This window comes from Glycine max, chromosome 9 (assembly GCF_000004515.6).
Source record: "Glycine max cultivar Williams 82 chromosome 9, Glycine_max_v4.0, whole genome shotgun sequence".
NCBI classification, from domain to species: Eukaryota; Viridiplantae; Streptophyta; class Magnoliopsida; order Fabales; family Fabaceae; genus Glycine; species Glycine max.
Window position 1 is genome coordinate 43,874,679 of NC_038245.2, and position 24,746 is coordinate 43,899,424.

At 30.3% G+C, this 24,746-nt stretch overlaps 3 protein-coding genes across 3 annotated transcripts; 2 read left to right on the forward strand and 1 right to left on the reverse strand.

The window, feature by feature from the left end:
* The first annotated feature begins 3,784 nt into the window (after window positions 1-3,784).
* LOC100809078 (uncharacterized) lies at window positions 3,785-4,989 on the forward strand. The gene is made up of 3 exons (XM_003533389.5): window positions 3,785-4,348; window positions 4,441-4,613; window positions 4,702-4,989. Exons 1-3 carry the CDS (start codon window positions 3,872-3,874, stop codon window positions 4,811-4,813), a joined length of 762 nt encoding a protein of 253 aa, XP_003533437.1. The 5' UTR covers window positions 3,785-3,871; the 3' UTR covers window positions 4,814-4,989.
* A 6,993-nt stretch (window positions 4,990-11,982) lies between these two features.
* LOC100809622 (RNA-binding protein 34) lies at window positions 11,983-15,746 on the forward strand. The gene is made up of 6 exons (XM_003533390.5): window positions 11,983-12,888; window positions 12,990-13,048; window positions 13,386-13,455; window positions 13,586-13,711; window positions 13,800-13,928; window positions 14,908-15,746. The coding sequence occupies exons 1-6, from the start codon at window positions 12,196-12,198 to the stop codon at window positions 15,388-15,390; spliced, it is 1,560 nt and encodes a 519-aa protein (XP_003533438.1). The 5' UTR covers window positions 11,983-12,195; the 3' UTR covers window positions 15,391-15,746.
* A 1,280-nt stretch (window positions 15,747-17,026) lies between these two features.
* On the reverse strand, window positions 17,027-20,996 carry LOC100793859 (SNARE-associated domain-containing protein). Its single transcript, NM_001252706.2, has 4 exons — window positions 20,687-20,996; window positions 18,051-18,321; window positions 17,785-17,955; window positions 17,027-17,472 (listed from the first exon to the last, which is right to left on the reverse strand). The coding sequence occupies exons 1-4, from the start codon at window positions 20,893-20,895 to the stop codon at window positions 17,347-17,349; spliced, it is 777 nt and encodes a 258-aa protein (NP_001239635.1). The 5' UTR covers window positions 20,896-20,996; the 3' UTR covers window positions 17,027-17,346.
* Between the last annotated feature and the right edge of the window lie 3,750 nt (window positions 20,997-24,746).

The following is a 24,746-nucleotide window of genomic DNA, read 5'->3' on the forward strand; positions in this document are numbered from 1 at the left end:
CTATTCAAACAACAATTCATATCATCTTTCATGGGAAGGACAGTCAATCAGAACATGACACGTGACAGTTATCATCCAATAAGAACATGACATGTGACAGACAACATCACTTGTTAACGGTCAACGTCCAATTGTGACCTGTGGAATCAAACATTGCACGATTTTATAAAATAGGAAGATCAAATTTGTGAATTAAATTAATGGGGGGCCAAATTTGAAATTGGAGATAAATTGGGAGACAAAATTTATAATTTTGACATTAAAAAACAAAAAGAATAAAATGATTTTAAAAAATAAGGGAACAAAAATTATATTTTTAATCTATTATTAAAGGATATCTCACAAAAACCAAGAAGAAGACGAAAGACACTTTAGCCTAACATGAAAAGTTTTATTATCCCAACTTAACTCTTTTAAAAGCCCAAATAAACGGGCTTCTCTAAGCCCAATTGTATCAGCAGCAGCAAACACAGGCAAGTTAAAAAAACCAAAACTATACGGTTGTCAAATTAGTTTCTAAAATTAAATAAGTTCCTCAAATAAGAATTTATAAATATAAAGTAACTTATTAAGTTATCATAATAAATTCGTGATATGATTTAAAAAAATATTTTTTTATAGAAAAGAAAGTTGGAACAAAAAAATTTTAAAAAGAAAGATTAATTACTTTTCATAAATTTATTTGGGTGGGGCGCTCAGGTGATTATGTTATGACTCAATTGGACCTGCTGCGATGCAATAACTCCGTTTGGCCCATAGTATAATCAAGGAATATTTGAATTATAAAAATTACAATCAATATTTTAGTTAGGCCTAGACTAACTCCATTTGCCTGTATTATTTTTTTGTCCGTGAAATGGTGATAAGTTATAAAACATATATTATTTTAAATTATTTATTTTACACTATCAAATATTAATTTTATGCTGATATAGTTATTTCTAAAATGTATTACTTTTTTTGTTAGTCACCGTTTATTTGTTTTATCATACATAATATATTAAAATTATATCTTTTATTTAAATATGAACAGGGACGGATCCAAAATACATAAAAGGGAGCTGATTTTCTTTTAATTATCTAAATATTTAAGTTCTAACAAATAATAATTTCTACAAAAATATCTACTAGTTTATGTAACTTTTATTTTAAATAAAAAGAAAAAAGAAACGTAATAAAACTTTCTACCACAAAAAATAGAAAAAAAAGTCTATAATGCATGGGATATCGATTATTTTTAAAAATAAAGCAAATGTAGTAATTATTTCTTAAAATTCTTGTTGAGTGATGAAATAATCACCCAATATAGATAAATTAGATTGTTAAGTAGTTTGTATGGATTTTCTATCTACTCGTCAATTTTGTTTATTATTTTCCAATCTATTGAGATAGTAAATGAAATGAAAGAGCTGAACATCACTTCTATAGCTTAAATTAACAAAAATACACCTAGTATTACCATGCGCTAAAATATATTAATTGTCTTCATTTTGCCACTTAAATAGAAAAAAAATGTCTCCAAAAGATCATTGCTAAAGACTTCACAAATTACCGTTATATTAATTTTTTATTTTAAGTTTTGGTAGATACTGTGGTCTCACATATACAATAATAATCGAACAATACTTACCACAACAATCACACAATTTAAACGATGCACAAAGTTATTAGATATATTAATATTTTAAAGCTATCAATTTTTATAACAATAATATAATAGATATGTGTTTATAATATAATACAGCGTTTATATAATAATTTTGACACAGACCTTAATGCAAACTTTAGTATTATTTCAATATATCTTATTTTTTAATTGATTGGAGCAGTATATATAATACTCACCTTAAAGCTGTTCTCCTTACTAGTTAATGAACCAGCCAAGTGGCACTCGTTGGGCTTATAGAATGTTTTACCTATCACGTGAGATCACATGGGCCAGAGAGTACACGTGTTACCGGGGCTCACTTTCCAAAGTAAAAAATTCATGCAGATGCAATGCATGCATGACAAAACGGGCTCTGCATGGTTTATTACTCTGTTGATTATTATTATTATTATAAACATAGAAGACATATTGAAAACTATTTTTATCTATTGATAGATGTATATTTTGTATGTATTGCGATTTATTCATTATAATTAATATTTATATGCGTTTCTTTTTCAAAGAAATAAATATGCGGCTAAAAAAATTCTGTTGAAAAACCAAGTCCTTAATTTGCACGCAGTTCTGTTTGTTGGATCCATTAAGGCAATCTGTAAGAAACATATTTACCTATAATCACTATATATAACCATTAAGGCAATGTGTAACATGGTCACCCTGTGTAGTTTGGTTGAGAAACATTAAGTTACTACTGCAACAGAATTGGTCGGAAAATTCCTTAAACATTAACAAACACAAAGATAAACAAATAAAAATAAAAGAAGCTCTTGTCACTTGTTTGACAATTCTACCTTGCTTGCCCCATTCACATGATTCACAAAAAGTTGATCAGACTTGTAAATTGCACTATGCATTTTTGCAAATTAATTATAATGTACCTGTCTCTCACTTTGCTTTGATCGCGCGATTCTTTATCAACGTGGCGTAATATCTACACTTAATCACCCTTCATGTACTTCCCGTTGTTTTAGCTCCTTTCTCCCATAGAAAAGCCACTTTCGAAACCTTAGAAGTCTCTGTGTAATCTGTTTTTAACCTTACCATGTTCATTCTATTAATATTATTCCGTGTTTCATTTAATTATAATTTAAGCAAGAAGTAAAATAAAACGGATTTTCCTTCGTAAACAATTTTAAAATGGCCTTTTGGTACGAATGCTTTTGTTAAGAAAAAAACCCACTCTTCAATTCTGACTAGAGGTAGGCTATTGCGAAACCAACAACTCATGATATACAGACCTTAATATATATTTTGAATTTATTTAAATTGTGGGTTTTTTAGTCCGCACTGCGTAACTCGCGGGTTAAATGGATTTTACCCGTGGGCTTTGCGGATCCTTGTGGGCCTTTTATATTTTAATATAAAAATATATATTATACTAATAAATAAGGAGTGTAAATAAAATTTTAAAAAAATCAAGTATTTTCTATCTGATCTAATAATTGATGAATGGTGATATAATATTTTTAATTCAGTATAAAATTATATATTAAATAAACATAATGTAAAAAAATGTTTTTTTGGGAGCTTAAGTCGTAAATTATGTTACCATTTTAGACAAATAATTTTTCTAATTAGATAATTTGTAGTTAATTTTTAAAATGATTTGAAATTGATCAAAATTTATATTTTATTTTGAAAAAAAACTTTATCAAATAATATATTTTTTCTTCTTAGTCTTCATAATTAATTTGACTTGTTGATTTTCTGGAAATAAAGAAATTACTTTTTTTTGTCAAATAAAACTCGTTAAACATGCAGACTATCCAAGATGGGTGCGGACTTGAGAAAATAAGCCCATTAAAAATACGGACTTTACATAGCGGGCTTTCCAGTTGCAGGCTTTGCGGGACAAACTTACTCCTTTGCCCACTGAAAAGATAATAAAACTTGTATAGTAAAATAGTAATAAATATTAAATAATTAAATTAAATACTACTACTATATATAATTTGGCATCATCAGGATTCAGGAGTGCACGTGCGCTCTGGACGCGTGTCGTAATCTAGTGGCCACTACGGTCAACCATTTCAGCGGATCAACGCCTAAGATTCGTTTAGAAAATTACGTATGTTTAGCCATCACCATTAACCACCGGATACATAAAGGGTGATCGATGAACACTTTTAAAGAAGTGAGGGCTGATTCAGCGAACTTTCTTTCCACACTCAAACCTTCTCAAAGTCTCATCAATTCAAAACTATGAGAGCTTCTCTCATCCGAACCGGCTCCGTGCCGGTCCAGAACACGCTCCTCCCCGCTTCACCGCGAGTCTCACTCACGCGCCAAGCCTCCTTCGCCGCCGCCGACAAGAGTCTCGCTCATTCTCCCAGGCTTTCCATGCATTCTTCCCACTCCAACCCCCGCAGATTCTCGTCGGAGCGCGACGGCGAGAATTTCGGCGTTCGCCGGGATCTGAACCGAACCGGATCGCGCTCGTTCCCGCCGATCGTGCCTCACGAAGAGGAATTCCTCTCCGACGCCGCTCCGCGCAAGCTCGGAATCCGGCCGGAGGATCTACGATTCGGAGGTGGAGACGGCGGCGATAACGGTGGAACATGTCTCACCGGCGGAAACGGCCGCGAATGGATGAAAATCGGCGCGTACTACGAGGAAATGTTGAGGTCAAATCCGACGGACGCGCTTCTGCTGAGAAACTACGGCAAATTTCTTCACGAGGTGCGTCAAACCGTTCCTCAAACAAACCAAAACCGTTGAATCATTCGATAAGAAAGAAAAAAAAAAGAGTGAACGATTTGAAATTTTGACAGGTGGAGAAAGACACGGCGAGAGCAGAGGAATATTACGGAAGAGCGATTCTCGCGAACCCTGGCGATGGCGAATTGCTTTCTCTCTACGGAACGCTTATTTGGGAAACGCAGAGGGACGAAGACAGAGCCAAATCTTACTTTGACCAAGCCATTCACGCCGCTCCTAATGATTGGTATGATACTAATCAATCTCACATTTTAGCCAAACACAGAATAACGATAATAATTAATAATTGTTTCTATTATTATTTTACTATGCAGTACGGTTCTGGGATCGTATGCGCACTTCATGTGGGAAGCGGAGGAGGAAGAAGAAGTTGTTAACGGAGGAGTGACGGAGATAACGGCGACGGAGATGATCGCTGCTTTTTAATTAATGTAGTTAACTTATTAGGGGGTTCAAGAATATGCCACATGCGTGTTATATTTCTAATTGGCGTTACACGAATGAAAAGTAACTCATATACATTTTTTAGACAATTTTATTTTTCATTAGTTTATTTTTTTAACAAATATTTCACTACTTTTTATTAGTTACTTCCTTTTCCTTATTTTGTTTAACTTCTAAACTCTTTTTCTTTCTTTTATTTTATTTTTATTTAAAATAGATAGAGAGACAGAGTGACTCTCTTCCCTTAGTTATAATAATTTATACTTATATATAAAGAGATGTAACTTTGTGTAATTATTTTGTTGTTTGTATTTTTTAGATTATTTTATCATTAATTATATTAAAGTAGTAACAATAACTATTCTTCTTTAATCTTTATTTTTTTTGGAATTTTTTGGTGGTTTTACTTTCTTCCTCACTTGTATCTCAATAAATTAATTTCTACCGCAATAACAGAGCAGTATACATATTAAAATTGATCCATTAACTAAGATTGGAAAATCACTCCCTCTCCACTATTTCATTTATATTTCTTCTTTCATTATGATTTGTCCAACTATCAGAAAAATTATCTATTTATAGGAGACCAAAAAATTGAGAATGGAAATTAAAGGATTTGGGGAACCGTTATTACGGATGATGTAACAATGATACAAAATCTAAAGGAATTAGGGTCTTTTTTTTCAATTCATTCTTATACATTTTTCTATATTTTATTTCATTTACTTGTTACTAAGTATTGCTTGATTAATTTAACTTATCAGATCTTTCATGCGATATGTAGTTGAATGTCAACGAACAAGAAAACTATTTATGAAAAAAATGAGAGAAATAATATTTTTTTAAAGTTAAGATTATTGTAATTTTCCTGTAACAATTAAATATTTTTAGTTTTAATTTTGCTATCCAAGTGTGTATTGAAAAAAATTCATAAATTATAATTAAAAATTATTGTAATATATTAATTTTTGACGTAACAATACAATAGTAATGTTCTCGTTTGTTTGATGTATCTAACCAACCGTAAGCTACAAAAAAAGGCCATACACTAGAAGATGAGAGACTGAACTGAAAGCGAAACCCTCTGTGTGTCCTTTTCGTTCCTTCTTGTTCCTTCTACAGCCTGTGCCATGTAATTGTAACTTGTTTGTACATGTAACTCTTTGCGGTATTATGATGATATTATTAGTCTACCGAGTTGTAAAGTTTTGTTAATGCAGTCCTAATTTTCCTTACTTACCACTTAATCTTGGTTGCTCATTAATTAATTGCATCGATTCAATGTAGATAGATTATTGGTGTACGTGGCGTTCTTGTTGTTCTGGATTTTATAAACCAGCTAAATCGCTTTTTGTAGCTAAGGTTAATTTGTCCGGAATCTGTTTCTGTCATGGGTTGAGATAAGTGTTTTTAGTTGGTAACCAAGAATAAGTTTAACGTTTTGGCTAATCACTTTCATCAACTGTAATCAGTTTTTATGCAGTTTCCGTCTCTAAATTGCAACCTCAAGTAGACTATACTCTATATATAGTTGGAGTCACCGCAACTAAGATATTGTGATCGTTTTGACATTGGTCTAAAGACGCTTTGATAAGTTAAAAATAAAAGGTGTTTATAAATTATCTTTGACATACGGGAACAATACTGAAAAGCTCTTATTTCTGTTCGCCAAACTGCTCTACAATGGGAAAGCATGGATTCTGCTGTTAAAAAGATAGTAACTAGGGTTAATTCCTATTTATTGTTTGGAACATATTTAGCGTGCGTAATTACAACTTGCAAGTGCTTTTTTGAGATACAAATCCAAATTAATTTTGGATTAGGCTTTCAAGCTGCTTAGCTAGTATAGAGACAGCAATATGCCTATCAAATAGATTAAATCGGACCTACCATTTCTACAATTGAACAGAAAAAACATCTAATCAAACTACAGTGATTAAGTAATTTTATACGACCATGCTGACCTTTTAGAAAAATATCTGACCAATTCAGCATTCCTCTCATTGCAGCTACAGTAAATTAATTATATATTGCTGACTGACCTTTTAGATAAATAAATATCTGCCTCTGTGTATTAGGTTTCTCAATTCATCCCTCCTTTCATTGCAGCTACACTAGATTAACTAAGTAAGGAAAATGTTGTACGTAACCTCTACTTTTTAGTGCATGAAAAAAACAAACGAGATAGAAAGAACAAATAAAGGACACGAAAATGATAAATATAACAAATAAAGACATAAAAACTAAAACGAGATGAGAAAAAGAATGGGATGGATGAATGTGAGATAAAGACGAAATAACTAGGTATAAAATGAAATTAAAAATAAATCACTAATTTATTAGTCTATTAAGTATATTTTTTCTCTTATTTAGTCCCCAGATAAAATTCTATAAAATATTTATCAATTTAGTCTATCAATTGATGACATTTTACTAACTTTCAGATTCTAATTTAAAGAATTTTCAATATATAAAAACTATTTATCATAATTTCTAATATTTTTTTAAGTATTATTTTACGATGTATTTAACTATTTAAGAAAGAAAGTAAGATTTTGTTAAAAAACTAATTATATCGACCTTTTAGAAAAATATCTGCCTTTGTCTTTATCAATTCAGCTCAGCTCCCTTTTTATTGCAGACAAAAATAATGTGAGCCACAACCTATGATTCATGGATACGGATACTAAATTTCCTAAAAATTTAGGGTAATCGGGAGATTTTCTAAAAAATTAGGGTAATACAAATTCTTAAAAAAATAATAAAATATGTATATATTAACAATAGAATTTAATATAAGTGGGATTATATTTTATAAATGATAAAAAAACAAATATAAGCATAATTTATAATATAAAACGATTTTAGATTCTTCAAAAAAGCATCTATTAATAAATAAATGTTCGACTAAAATTTATGACACTTAAGCATAATCATGATATCACACATAAAAGTTTTAATTTCATATTTTTTTTCACAATAAATGAAAAGAAATATCTCCAAATCTGGTTCATAAAAAAAATCAGCAATTTCAATCTTGGATCTCATTTATTTCCGCCAATATTTTACATTTAGTGCTCATTCTCTTTATAATTCTTACTCTTTTTTATAAAAGGATAATATTTTTAATTATTGAACTTGGATACGTAATCAATATTTACCAAAAAAAGTATCCATTTTTTCTTTGAAGTCTTTTTTGGGCAGGTATCCGTACCCGTACGTGTAAGACATGATTTTAGCCGTACCTATGCTTTTAAGAGTACCATGCTTCAGAGGCCACAACATAAATTACTATGATTATCCGGTCTTTTAATTCGTCGCATATCATTTCCAGTGGGGAAAGGGAATGCTATATTTCAATTGTCCAATTTAATGGATGACAGCATACACACACTGTTTTATTTCACTTGTCTGATGCCATTTGATAATATAATTGAAGAAAAACACGAACATAACCAATTGGGATGAGTGTTTACTCGGTTTTTGAAAATTCGTTTTTGTGATTTTTTTTTATTTCAGAAGTTATTTTTTAACAGCTTGATTTTCTTTTTACAATAACACAGTTCAGTCTCTCATTTTTCAAGTTACAATTGCGTAGAGCACTTTTATGTTTAACGTGAGAGAGAAAATCAACATGTTGTGTATTATATTCATAGTAAGTAAATTTGCCCAAAGAAGTAAAAAACTCCAACTCAAACACCACTTGGTGTAAACTTTAACATTACCTTAGGTTAAAAGAGGTGGTAAACAAAATTGATAAACTCATTTTTAGTAAGATTTTCTTTTTCAATCATATTTTTCTATTCACAATACTCAAATTCAATATTTTACTCAAATGAATTAAAGTAAGTTTTACAATATGGATAACATATTAATAACACTGTTTTTTTAAAACCAATAACATAACATTAAAAAAATGTGTTCAAGTTAAGTAGGACTATCATAGATAATATAGTTACTCCCGTGACAAACAATGATAAAATTAGGTCTTGCATGATTAATTTATCTTTTCCATTAAAGCGAACAAAATAAAATTCAATGAAAAAAATAAAAAAATAATAATTTATTTGAAACATTTGTTTCAATAGGGTTATAGAGATTTTTACAAATCTGGGCCAACTCTTGACCCAACCCAACCAAATTATATTTATTTGGATTCTTTAAGTATTTGAGTTGGATCTGACTTAAACCAATCAAGACATAATCATACATGGGTAGAATAATAGATTTTTTTTTCTTCACCCAAACCTACCCGACCTAACTTATATCATATAATTAAATTAATTATTAAATAGAAAATACATTAATTTTTAGTTCATATAATTTATTAAATCAAATCACTCGTAATTTTATTAATTTTTTTTTATTTTTGTCTTAATTTTATTTATGTTTTCTCATGCTAATATAATATTTTATTTTTATATAAAATAAAATATTATATTAGTATTGAAATCATAAATTCTTTAGTCAAATATTGACACAATTTGATATTTTTTTGGTTTATTTAGTCATCATATACTTACAAACAATTTGACAAAAATCAATTATTATTCTAAAAAAATAATTTTTACAAAATAAGAAATAATTTTTAAAAGATTAAAACCCGATTAACCCAACCTCACCCAATCTGTTTATGACTAGGTTAAAGTGGATCAGGTATGTAAAAAAATAAAAATCATAAACTCAATCTAACCCGTGATCGGTTGAGTGACGAGTTTAGTCAAATTCAACCCAATTCAACCCATGAACAACTTTATGTTTCAAGGTATCATGTTATATTTCCGGGAATCATATTTCGAGAAACATTATGACTAACCCACAACAATATATCTTTTCATTTAATATATTTTTAAAAAAAATATATTTTTAAGGGCCAACTCATTTACTTAAAAGAAAAGGTTGGTATGATTTATTTGCTTAAACCTACCATCATTGATTTAGGCAATTGATATATTAAAAGAGTAATTAAGATAGTTAATATCATGATTTAAAGATTCAATTGTTTTTTTAAATGTTGAATATGCAAATAATATATTTACATCGATATTTATCTATATATTATATAAAACAGAGTTACTGACTTTGTATGTTTGCACATGTGTGAAATTAGCTCGTGTGTAATTAATTTATTTATTTATTGTTAAAACAAACAAAATAAAATTCAATCAAAGCATGGAAAAAAAAGGAATGAATTAACTTATTTAGAATGTTTATTTCAAAGTTTCATGTTATATTTTTAGGAATCACATTCTGGGAAATATTATGATTACCCTATAATAATATATCTTCTCATTTAATAATTTTTTTAAAAAAGAATTAGTATTAAGAACAAATTCATTTACTTAAAAAATGTTGATATTGTTTATTTGCTTAAATCTATCATACTTGATTTAAACAATTGATATATTAAAAGAATAATTAAGATAATTAATATATTCAAGTTGTTAATTAAGATAATTAATATTCTATCTGTTTTAAAATATAAGTCATTTAAAGTTATTACACATGCATTAAGAAAAATAATTAATTTGTTGAATTTATTAAAATACTCTTTTATGTCTAATTAAATAGTACTTTTACTCATTTACTCTTACTACACAAAATTCTCATTAATAATAACAAATTTTTATACAAACTTATGGACTAAGATCTTTTCACTTCACCTAATTAATTAAAAAGTATCCATTATCTTGTGCCAGATATGAAAAAACAAATGGTTTTTAGAATTGATCAATGATATAAATGCATGAGTAAATACTAATGACTTAAAAAAATGAGTTTAAAAAATTCGTTGTATTAATGCATGAACTATTGATTGAGAGTAATTTTTGAAAATATATTTAATGTAGTATTGATTTTGTAAAATAACTTATATTTTGGAACAATTCTTTTTATTCTCTAAAACGACTTATATTTTGGAACAAAGAAAGTATTACTATTTAAAGATTCAATTATCATTTTTTTAAAAATATTGAATATACATCATAAATAATATAAGGGCAAGACAAATCATTTTTTATTCTATTTATTTATTAACGAGGTGTGAGTAGATAATAATCTAAACTTACAAGTATTTGTAATTTGAAATTACTTAAATAACTTTAATTAATTGTATATAAGTTAAGTTCTTCTAATATAGTTTTAGTATAAATATAAAAATTCAAAATCATTTATTTTTAATATAAATATATGTTTTAAAAATATTTTTTCAATATAACAATATGTTTCAATTTTTTTGTTTTTAATTTAATTTCTTATTGATACATATAAATATACTTACAAGCATACACATACTCATGCACGCACATAAAAACGCACCAACACAAAGATAAATATATATTTAAAATAAAAAGACATTACAAATATATTAAAAATTACAATAATAAAAAAATTTGTAAATTATAAACTTAAGATCAGACACAGTTAAGTTAAAAGTTTAAACAACTTTAAAAATATTTTATTTAATACATGTTTAATATAGTTTATTTCAAGGGAGTAATTACTATTTTTAGGGTTTAGGGTTTATTTCAAGGAAATAATTACTATGTTTACAATTTGTTTAGTTTTGATTAAAAAAATACTATTTTTAATTTTTTATTAGGCAACTATTTGTAGTATTTAAAATATTAAAAAATAATTATAATTTTGTAGATTTTATGATTCTCAATCACACTCATTAAACTTGTCATTGTTGTTTTGCTATTGATGCTTAATTGCACAGGAGCATGAGTGCTGTAAACGCCTTTACCGAAAAATATGATATTTGTAAGTTGTAACTAATTTTTTTTTATGTTATTTCAAACTCATTATAATAATTAAATTATCATTTATCAATATCAATTCACACAAACATATGACACACAAATTAATAGCCTGTTATTAATTTTTGTTAATAACATGGATTGCTAATGTAAAAAAATTAATTTTATTAAACAATAAAATTAAATTTAACTTTTAAAATAATTATTATAAAAATTTATCATGTATAATAATTATTAAATGACAACAAATTCATATATTATATATATTTTGTTGATAAGTTTTTCAGCCGCCAATTAATCTATACATTTATTAATGAATAATATTTCAATAATAAATAATAATTTTTTTGACAGTAATAAATAAATAATAATTGAAGCATCTTTGTTGGTAGAAATAACAATAAAAAATATTTGATGCTTTCAAGGGGTTTTCTTCTTTGTCTGTGAAAAAATATTTTTGAAGTTGTCTACTGGCAATTGTATATACCTTCCCTCCTTCCATTCCAACTTAAACCGATTCTAGGGTTTCTTGAAAAAACTCTTGTTTTTTAGAACAACTCCATCACCGATTTCCAATTCCTTCGTCCCAATCCAATTAACGAAATGGGTAAGAGGAAACAAAAGGACTTACAACAATCCTCCCAAACCGACACCGTTTCAACACCTTCCAGCATTTTCAGCAAGCTCTTCGCCATCGCGCCGGAACGGACCACCGCAACCACCGCCGCCTCTCTATTTTCCGATGACAACCCCTTTCGAAGAAAACCTACTCCACTTTCCGACTCAACAAACCGCACTCAGAACCCTAACGACGGCGACCACCCCGTGAACACCGATTCCGGCGAGGAAAAGAAGCGGAAGAGGAACAAGGAAAAAACGGACAAAACCCCAGCCCCAGCCATCGATACCGTTGTTTCCGTAATCGAAGCTTCGGATAAATCGGAGAAGAAGAGGAAACGCGATTCCGACGAAGGAAAAGACCTTATTGTGGGTGCAGAAGCGAGTGGGAAGAGGAAAAGGAAAAGGGGCGAAGTTGAGAAAGATTGGGAGGAGAAGAAGTATGGGATTGTGGAGGAAGGGCTTGAGAATAAAACCGTTGGGATCAAGAGGAAGACGTTGGATGATCCAGCTGATATGATGGTTTCAAAGGAGGGTTTTGATGATGAGGATAAACTCTTAAGGACTGTTTTCGTTGGGAATTTGCCTCTCAAGGTGAAAAAGAAGACTCTTTTGAAGGAGTTTAAGAAGTTTGGTGAGGTTGAGTCTGTGAGGATTCGTTCTGTCCCAATACAAGATGTAGGTTTCCCCTTTTCACGTGTGTGTTTTCTACTATTAAAGTTTCAATTTTTTTTTGGGGATGATAACTTTGTGTTTGCTTGTTTTTCATGATGAACCAGACCAAGAAACCTAGAAAGGGAGCTATCCTTGCGAAGAAAATAAACGATGCTGCTGATAGGTAATGGTTCTGAATTGAATGATTAATGAGAATATTGTTAATTGTTTGTAGAGAATGCGGTTATTCTGTATATGTCATTTGATTTGAAATTTGAAATGATTCTATGGATTCAATAGAAAGGTAAAACCTGTTCGTTTTGGGCTTGGAGAAATCATTACGTTGTTTTTATTTCTTTATTTCATATCAAGGAGAGCTGTAAACACTCCTTTCATGTATTTTTATTTTGCAAAGTGGTCTTAAGTGACTTGTAGTAAGTCTGATAAGAATACAAGCTTTTTTCCGTGTAAAGGATACATTTTCTTGTGTTTCTAATTGACAAGTATTGTGATTTTTGCAGTGTTCATGCATACATTGTTTTCAAAACAGAGCAATCGGCACAGGCTTCTTTGTCACACAACATGTCCCTGGTATTCTCTTGTTTCTCTAAGTTGGGTTGGATTGGATCAAAATCAAATATGGTGCTTACCTTGTATTTTCTTTTCTGAAGGTTTGCAGTTGACAGTTTTTAAATATTATTGTTTATTCATCTGGCTGTAGGTTGAAGGAAATCACATTCGTGTTGATAGGGCATGCCCACCCCGCAAGAAACATAAAGGGGAGAGTACTCCACTTTATGATGATAAGAGAACTGTTTTTGTGGGCAACCTCCCATTTGATGTGAAGGTGTGTTTCTAAAGAGAGTTTTATATTTGAGGTCACATAATTGCATCATTGTTGTCTAATGGATCTATCATGTGATCCTTTTCTGCAGGATGAAGAGCTTTATCAATTATTTTGTGGTATATCCAACCTGGAATCAAGTATAGAAGCTGTCAGAGTTGTTCGAGATCCTCATCTTAATGTTGGAAAGGGTATTGCTTATGTGCTATTTAAAACCAAGGTATGCTGTTCAGGTTCTTGAATAGTATGTTTTCACAAAATTTCTTACTACAGGCTCTTTTATATTAGTTCAAATATGTTATGTTATAATAGATGTTATCATGTGCTTTGCTTTCGTTGGTGAAAATGAATTTTCTAAGATGTGTATTAAAACAAAAATCACGTTACTTTAAAATTGTTTACTTAAAATCAATTTTATAAAATCATGTTGATCTCGAATGAATTTTACAAGTGCACATCCAAACACGCACTAACACTCTCACTCACTAGCAAATGTTAAAAACTAAAATATATCATTATTAACAGCTAACAATGAGTGACACCCATTAGGACATTTTCTTACAATGAAGAAACCTCTTAAACTTGACAAAATTGGTGTGGATGGACTTGCAGTGCAAGGGTTTGAAACCACTGTAATTGTTAGTTCTTTTGTTAATCTGTATCTGAAATAAATTTTACTTGCTTACATATTCCTGCTCCACAGTTTTTTAAAATTAGATTGGGCAATTAGGAGAAACAAAAATAATGAGAAAAACTGATTGCTTATTGCAATTAGCATAATTTCAATACACTTTCCATTTTATATATAGGTTAATTTGGGGTGATGAGTAATGACCCTCAATTGGCTTTCATTGCTCAAGTCCGAACTCCGAAGTGTAGTTTAGTGCGTGTATGTGTGACTTTATAGAGAAGGATCATTTTAGGGTAGCATATGGTGATTACTAACTTGTGATGGCTTTTCTTTATGCAATAAATTGTTCTTTAGTTTACACTGTTAACTCCTCAAGTTGTTACTGGCATAAAACCATAGTGTTGTGTTAATATTAAAAATGGTGTTTTGACCGGGTATTAATTGAGACATGGTAGGTTGTTATCAAAGTTAATGTTACTGCATGAAAATGAAAAAACGGCATAAAGAATGACTTATTCCTAGTGACTCTATTGATAAATATTATTAAAGTTATGTATTGTAAATGCAGGAAGCTGCTAAATTTGTTGTTAAGAAACGGAACTTGAAGCTTCGTGACCGAGAGTTGAGACTCTCTCATGCCAAAGTTGATGCTACCCCGTCTAAAAGGCCAAACCCATCATCAGCTCATGCTCCTAGTACCCCTGCAAAAAGGCCATACCCATTAGCACATGCTCCTAGTACCCCTGCAAAGGAGTTTTCTGTGGCTTCACGGTCTCCATCAAGCAGTAATAACATGTCAAAGTCAAACAGAAAAACCAATGCATCTTATCAGGGTCTACGTGCAACCAAATCTGATGTGCACAAGAAAATCCAAGGAGGAGAAAAACCAAAAGAACGCATGACAAAAAGACCTTCAGTAGCTGCCAGAAAGGCTAAAGCAAAATTGGGCAAGGAGAGTGATCTACCAAAACAAGCAGGGATGAAACGCAAGCTTGATAGTCGTACTCCAGACAGCACCCTACGTAATAGGAAAGTAAAAAAGAACAGGTAGCATGTTTCTTATGTAAGGGATTTGTTAGCTCTGGTTAGAATTTGGCTCTAATCGTTGATAGTGAAAATAGTTTGTCAACACTGGCATGGTTTTAAGGCAATGTTCTCAGCAGACTTGAAGGCACATTTGACAGCGAATGGTGAAGAATTAAGAAAAATCAGTGGATAGGGATACAATTTACTCATTTAAAAGGATTTAACATTATCGTTTCTCTTCATTTTATTTTAAATTTGTTGTGTAATTTTAGTTTATAGTATGCTCTTATTGGTAGGTTGCAACTTCCACTATTAGGCCTTGTTAAAGCTTGTAGCATTTCCTGCCTTGGAAAGGAGCATTCGTCAATTCTTTTCTCCTTATCTTTTTTTCTTATATTGTTTTACACTTCAATATGACAATGAATTCAGGTGAATTTAATTTTATCATTTTATCATCTGAATGGATTGGTAGGCAGTGAAAAATAACTTCATTTTCTAAACCTATAATTCAGTTATTTGTATTCTTTATTTCCATACCCGATCCAAAAAGATAGAAGAATAAATGAAGGCATTGGGGAATTGCCTTTTCTAGAAGAGGTGATAAACTTTACGAAAGGAAGGAGAGATGAAGAAATATGAAAGGGATAGCCTATTGTGAAGGATTAATTCACGCATGAACAAAAATCACTATATTTTAGAGCTTAATCGATTCAGCTACACAAGGGACTTTTTAAGTATCTATAAACCCTTTGCTTTTCTTGATACATGCCTAGGACCCATTTCAGTTTTCACACCGGTGACCCTTTTACATGAAGCGTGTAACAGTGTAAAATGAAACACTCGGCCAGATTTTTTACATTGAAAATGAAAGTTAACTGATGTGCAACCTAAAAGATAGGAAAAATCACGAGAGCATACCTAATTTTGTTGATGATGCTATAAATACCATTTGGCATTTTTCTCACATAGTTGTCATCTCCAATATAGTACAAATTAACGTTGCCATCTCTCTCACTTATCTAATTGACCGTTGTCATCTTTCTCTCAAAATGCAACAATTTTAACATTAAAAATTAAAGTTACATATACAGTGAAAATAATGTTATAAACAATACATTTTAACGGTTAAATTTCAAGATATAAATAATTAGTTTTTATAACATTTTTTCACAATTCTTCCAATTTCACTTCTTTGTATTTTTTTTATAGATTCTAATCAATATAATCTCAATTAATATATTAAATTATGAATAAAAAATTAATATATTAAATTAAAATTAAGATGAATAATAAAAATAAATAAATGAAATATATTATGGAGACCATTTTAAAAACTTTCATGAGTAGTCCCTTACTTGAAGAAAAAAAATTAATTAAATTGCTTGAAATTAGAAAGATGATATAACATCACACCAAAAAATGAAATATAATAAAATATAGTGTAGCAACTCCCATGATTTTAATTGAATTGCTTCATGAGAGATGGATGCCCTTGTATGAGAATCATTTCACATGACAGCCAAATAACCCACCCCAACTCCAATGGTACTCCAACTAAGAGCTGGTCTTTAGTTCTAAAAACTACCTAATTTTGTAAAACGAAATACTGAAAGTGGAAGAGTAACTCGTGTAACCAAAGTTACCCAATGATAGGAGAGATCAGGGAAAACATCTTTTGTGCATGTAAAAAACATGGCAAAGCAACTACCATCATTCAATAAGTAAATGTTTTACACAAATCAACTCATGAACAATGTACATAACTAATTCAGCCAAACGTCGTTTCTTGCCACTGGCACAGATCCGACCAATCATATGCTTGTCTTGAACTACTGCAGCATTTTGCAATAAATCTATTAGCAGAGAATCACAATGCAATTCTTTTTTTCTTCTTCCTTTTTTTGTTTTGGAGATCTGTACAAATACTGAGCTGTCAGGAGAATATGGGCTTCATTCACAAAGGTTCTTGGCTTCTGAAATTCTATGATTCGTTCTTGCTTATTAGTGTGGGTGTGACTGAAACTACACCAATGAGGAACAATGTAGCAATTGAGTTGAAATCATAAAGATCACCCACAGATTGTAACTCTCCAAGAGCCAACCCAGCCTGAACGAGAAAACGAGAAACTCAAGTACAATCATGGTGACAATTGAAATATTCTTTTTAAGATATACTAGTTTAATAATTAAAAAGACAAAAACTCATAATCAAAATTTATATGATTCATTAGGATAACAGGACCCTTTTCAAAAGGGAAGGGCAGAGGGAATTACCCAACATGTGTAATCTGTACAATAACATTTTTTTTCTCTATCACATCATTAATTACATCTCACTTTTCTCTTTCCTCTCTCTCTTTTTATTATAAAATATAAATAACATTTCTAAATAAAAATTATTATTTTGATAGCTACGTACCTTGACAGTGACATAAGCAGCAGGTATTAGTCCAATAACAGTTGCCAAGAAGAAAATATGATAAGGCACATCCACAATTGGTGAAGCAAAATTAATAAATGTGTTGGGTAGGGTCGGAGTCAGTCTTAGAAAAAGCATGTAGTTCAACAAACCCTTTCTTCTTTTAGCCACCTGGAGGATAATAAAAGTAGAAAATTGAATTCCATGCTTCTTAGATTAAATCAAATTCAAATCCAATGTGATGGGAAGTTAAAACAAAAACAAACCTGGGTTTGGAAGAATTTCAACTTTTCAGGCCACAGAGAGGAGAGAATAGGTCGTCCAATAAGTTTAGACAGGAAATAGCATGAAGAAGCTCCTGCTGTGGCAGTGAACACAACCAGAGCCACACCTTTAAAGACTCCAAAGAGTGCTCCAGCAAGCAATGACATGAACACAGTCCCTGGAATCATGAAAGTCTGCATGAAAATATAAACCACGCAGTACCCCACCAAGACTTGTGCAGTGTAGTCACTTGTATAGCTCTCAAGGTTATCTCTACAAAAATAAATGAAAGATAGATAAAGCATTGCACAATTTTATATTTGTCATTTGTCAACTTCCCGGATCCACTACATTCCCATTTCTACATAGGTGATGACCCCATACATTTGAAAAAGAGAGGAGAAATTGTATCCACATATTGAAATGGAAAGCAAAGTCAATAGACTGTCTCAAAAACATAGTAGATTCCATCATTTAATGCCTGATCCCACTGTAGATCAAATGATTGAGAAAACATATACTATAGGTGATGCAAGCTCCATTGGAGCTTGTAGGCCTAGGATCTTCTTCATCAATGGATTCCTTTGCTTCTTGGAAGATAAATGGCAGCGGAATGGAGAAGGAAGAGAGAGAGGAGACGCCACTTCAAGGAGAAGATGAGTCTAGAAGAAGCTCACCACCATAGGAGGCCATGGATAAGAGCTTGGAGGAAGAAGGAGATGAATGAAGGGAGAGAGAGAGAAGAGCACGAAATTTTGTGCTCAAAAGGAGCTCTGAAATCTGAAGTTAATATTCAAATGATCAAAGTTGAAAAAAATACACACACATGACCTCTATTTATAGCCTAAGTGTCACACAAAATTGGAGGGAAATTCAAATTTCACTTGAATTTGAAATTGAATTTGTGGAGCCAAACTTTGGAGCCAAAATTTCACTAATTATGATTAGTGAATTTTAGTTATGGTTCAGCCCACTAATCCAAGATCAATTACAAGATTCTCCACTAAGTGTGCTTAGGTGTCATGAGGCATGAAAAGCATGAAGGACATGCACAAAGTGTGACTATATGATGTGGCAATGGGGTGTAGTAAGCAAATGCTCACCTCCCCCTCTAAAATTTAATTGGATTGGGCTTCTACCAATTCAATTAAATTTATTTCCAATCACACACATCAAATATCCACTTAGTGCATGTGAAATTACAAAACTACCCCTAATACAAAAACTAGTCTAGGTGCCCAAAAATACAAGGGCTGAAAAATCCTATATTTCTAGGGTACCCTACCTACAATATGGAGCCCTATATACAAAGACCAAATATAATGACATCCTAGTCTAATATGTACAAAGATAATTGGACCCAACCTTGGCCCATGGGCTCAGAAATCTACCCTAAGGTTCATGAGAACCCTAGGGCCTTCTTCAGCAGCTCTAGCCCAATCTTCTTGGAGCCTCTTGCTCATGGTTCTAGTGATTGGTCCCTTCCTAGGGAGGATTGCATCAATAGGTTTGTAAAATCTGGTAGAAATTTAAAAAGCTGCGTCATATAGTCTCTTTTCTTCTCCATTTAACCACCCCAAGTGGTGGTATTTAAACATCAGTGCATGTGAGTTGTGGGAATTCTATGATGAGTAGCATTGATTTGATGCAAAAACACATGCCTTGTGTAGTGTGTACTATTATCCAATTTGAAGCAAGTCAAACACAACAAAAGGGTGACACAGTTCACAAGGCTCCCATATGATGGAGTTGAGGACCGAAACTTGTGGATATACTTTGGCGTATGACTGGGATTCTGAAATCCTAATTACGGTGATACAAAATTAAAAAAAAAAAAAAACCTTACCTTTGTACCAAGGCTCATACTCGCAAGTCAAACACGATGGAACCCTAAAAATAAATATCGGTTGATCTCAGCCACAGCCGCACAAAGAGTTAGTTGGGGTTGAAACTTGAAACTACTGTATTTTTTTATTTATTAAAGATGAAAACAAGTTTTCAAAAAAAGAAAAAAATGAAAACAAGTTAGAACCTAGGACTAACTGTAAACTACAGTAGCTGTCATTAATGGAACCCTATCAGTGTAGCACGTGAACCATCAACCAATAAACACCTGCAACTTGCAAGTAAAGAGGCCAGCTTGTTGACTCAAAGCCCAATCCTCAATTAATTATTACTAACAGAATAGCACCTATGAATAATAACAAACCTAATATTGTCATACTCATTCCAAGCTCCTGGATCCCCTGAAACCCAAATACCCTTTTCAGATCTGCTTTTTCAAGCGATAAAACTTAGAAGAGAGAAAAGGAAGACCAAAATTTAAATTTCCAAATCCTATTTACACAGAACCCTTATGCACCACATTCCCAAAATCACGATTTTGTGCAATCACCGTGATTTGACAGAAATCCCGGTTAAAAGTAAGATCTTTTCAACGGAATGAACCCCCAAATTGACAATTTGAGCATTCATTTAAACATCAATCACATTTGCAACGAATCAATCATCGTGAAAAGTTGATGGGTATCACCCCAACAAGCTATAACGATGCCAAGGTTGCTTTTTTTTTTTCTTTTCAAATTCACGTGAAATAGTATAACAAAAAAAAGGGGGGGAATGTTGGTTGGAACATTACCGTAGGAGTTGAAGGTCTTCGAGGGTACGAGGGAGTTTAAGGAAGCTGTAATCGGAATCGGGCATGGTGAGGTACACGCCGAGAAGACCCACCGCAAAAACCAGCGCCACCGTTGAAGCCACCGTGGCTTCCCAAAAGCTCAACGGAAACTTGGATGCTGTCGGTGCCACAGATTGTTGCTCCACCGTGTTTAGACCCTGCTTCCCCATGTATTATTGTCTCCTCTTTTCTCTCCAGGTACAAGCCTCTCTCCTTCTCTTCTCTGCCTTATCTTCGGGAGAGAGAGAAAGACAAGAGTTTTTACAGAGACAAAGAATATTGGTGCTTGGAGGAGTATAGTATATGTATGAAAGGAACCAATCAACTGACTCATCTTTTTTTTATTCCTAAATTACATAAACATATTTCAAAAATAAAAACAGATTTTTTTAAACAAAATAGACACACAGAATTCAGTATTTTCTTTCTTGCTTTTTCTTTTCAAAACAATAAAGTATTATTAAAGATAAATCATTTTATATAATATGAGTTTTAAAATAATTATCATAAAAATCAATAAAAAAATATAAATAATAATATAAAAGAATAATTTTGAATTTTAACCTTCCTTTATTAATTTTTTACTTTTTTTTTTGGTAATCATCTTTTACTTTCTTTATATAGTAAATATATTAATAGGTTTTTACGTTTTCAAAACATTAAAGGTCACGTTTAAATTTCTATTTGAAATATTGTTAATTTAACCTTTTTTTCAGTCAGGATCAATTATCTTAAAATGTGTGCAAACATAAGAATAAACACATATTAAATGTAATTATTTATTTTAAATATTTTTTGTAAATAAATAAAAATTAAGAAAATAACCTTATTTAATGTAAAATTTATTTATTTGTATAAATATTTTCTTAAAAAAGCTTAACGAATTCTTACATAATTTTTAGTTTATTTAAGAAAGGTTTCGGATAAGGGTGAAGCTTAAAAAAAAGTGTTTCATTACTTTAAAAGAATACTAACAAATAGGGTAATTCTTTAAGCGACGTATCTTTGGGATCAAAAGCTATAACATTGAATTGATTAATGGAGATATGTGTAACTTGTAAGTTTGAGAAAAGAAAAAATAAAAAAGGAAAGAAAACACTAATAATATTGTGCAGGTGAATGGCGTGGCCATGGTGGGTCCCATAAAACGGCCCAAGTAGTTAACCCCACATGGCCGCGTTTTATTTATTGTTTATGTTATGTGTCGATTAAATTTGTGAGGTGAAAGTGCCACGCAATAATAAGCACGTGGGGGGTGTGAACATGAAAAAGAAAATAAATAAATAAAAGGCTTCGTATCGTATGGGAAGTTAATTATTGAAGAGGGTCCAACCAAGTCCAACGCAACAGCTCACCTCTCTCTATTATGTTTGTCGTTTTTGAGTGCACCCCCCTCCCCATAAGGCAGAAGCCCCCCCTTTATCATTTCTTTTTGCACCAACCAATATTAATTAAATTGGTGAGAAAAAAAATTCATATTTTACAAAAACATGAATTTGATTTTTATTCTATATGTAAGAATTTTGTCTGTAGTGCTGATTGAACCTGGAAGCCTAGTGAACCCTCCCACTTAATTTACTTAACTTTTGGTTATATAAATTTTTTTTTATCTCTTTGCTCAAATGTTTTCTTATTTTTGTTTTTAAATTTTTTTTTCGTAGCACTCTTTCTTTTGTTTTATTTATTGTGGTTGAAGTTTTATGTTCCAATGCATATTCACTTTTGAGATTTAGAATATTCCATGTATGGTATTTATTAATAAAATACAACAAAACATTATGTAAATAATGACATTTTTAGTTATTTTATATTTCTTTCTCTCTCGTTGAATATTATTATCATGTTGGGAAATGTTAACAAGGAACATATTGTTCATATTACTATTTATAGACTCTATAGTATAATTCATTGGTTTTTGAAATTATATAACTTATTTTAGAAAATATAGTTATTTATTTCATGGGTTTAATTTTGATGCAATGTCAGTATAAAGATTTTATATTTTCAATTAATTAAAAAATTGCTTTATATAAGTTTTAAAATGATCATTACAAATTTTAATCATTTTTAACTATATAATAATTTGTGGCTAGAAAATAATATAAAAAATTACAGTATAAATATATTTCAATTGAGGTATATTCTCTTTATTAAATAGTACTTATTCTATTTCATTATAATTATTGTGTGATAAAAAATTATTTTAATATAATTTTTATTTTTATTATTTAATGTAATATTAATTATTTTTCACTTATATCTCTTATATATTACTCTCTCCTTCCCATTAAAATTATCATATAGAAAAATTATCACAAAATAGTTATTATATCATTTTGAAATAACCTAGATGATTATTATGTTGGAATTGAGTGAGAAATATGTTATTTATCTTTTGGATCATTCACCTAACAGATTAATAAAACCGTGGAAATGTTAGGTCCAACATTAATAAGCATTAAAAAAAAGAAACGAATTAATGAATAATAATTTTACATTAATGCATGCTAATAAATTAAGCACTTATCACAGAAAAGTAAAACATTTACATCATTATCCTAAAAGAAAATAGTACTACATATATAAAAGCATACTCGAAGTTTTTTTAAAAAAAAAAATAGAAATTTTATCAAATTAAAATACTATGATAAGATAAATGAAGAAATATATCGACGGATTTTATTTATTATTCAAGATGCTCATTCTCATTGATTTCGCTCCAAGCCAGTCTTTGGCTCAAGATATTCAGAGGATATAAGTCCTTCTCATCCACTACAATGGCGCCTTAGCGGACCCACGGACAACTTTTACATAATTATTATAATCTATAAAAATTGTATAAATTAAGTAACAATTATTTATATATTATCACTACATAAAATAATTATTTGTCTCAAAATATCTGTACATTTTTTTAGATTCAAACTTGCATTGAACCTCCGATTATTTGAAGTTGAATTTGGTGAAAGTTTTGAGATTTCTATCACAATTATATTTCAAGATGCATTACTATTAATCTCCATTCTCCACCACACGACTTGAATCGAATCCTAAAATACCTTAGACCTTCGACTAGCTCATAATAATTCTTTAGGTTAACTTTTTATTAATTTCTCCAATATAACAATGGCGTTTTATGATTTGAAATGCAATTTCTTTTTATTTTTTATTTTTGAAAGACATCATTTCTTTTTATTATTTTAAGTATTATAAAAAATAATTTAGTTCTTTATATATATTTAGCCGTCAAATTAATTAGTTGATAACTTAATAATGATTTTACATTATGAAAGATTTGATAAAAATAAAATACTTAAAAATTATCTTGATGTCTCTTTTTTCTATAATTTTTTTTATTTAATTACTTTTTCTATTAGTAACTTAATGAAATATCGAGCTTTTTAAAGGATATATCACAACAAATAAGTTATGTGATGCCGTAAATTCTTTTTATCCTATGGTACATGAAAATTAAATCCTATTATAAGGTCGGTATTTTTTTAATTAAGGTGTGTACTTTCATATGGAAAAAGTAAATTTTGGCTCCAATTATCATGATTGGGGTCCACTGCAATGATAATAATTAAAACATGTAAATAACCTGCTCTCCATCACATCAATTCTTGTCTGGTTTAGCGGTTAAAATGAAGCACGATGGCAACATCGATTGTACTATGATGGTCTCTTTGCAAAAGAAGAAAGAAAATGATGTAATATTTTTTTATTAATAAAAATAAAAAATAATATAAAAAATTTATAATAATTTACAAACTTTATTCCATCAATCACGATATACTTGTCAGAAAATGATATAGTATGTTTTTTTTTATTTAATTAGTTTCAAGGAATAATATAATTTTTTTTAAAGCATCAATCAATTGTATTATGTTACGTTTTTAAAAACTCCGAGTCTTGTTTTCAATTATCTTAAAAAATATAACATTATATATTGTAATTGATAGGTGGTATAAAATTTTTCCTTTTGACAAAATATAACAATTAAACTCTATGTTTTTAGTCG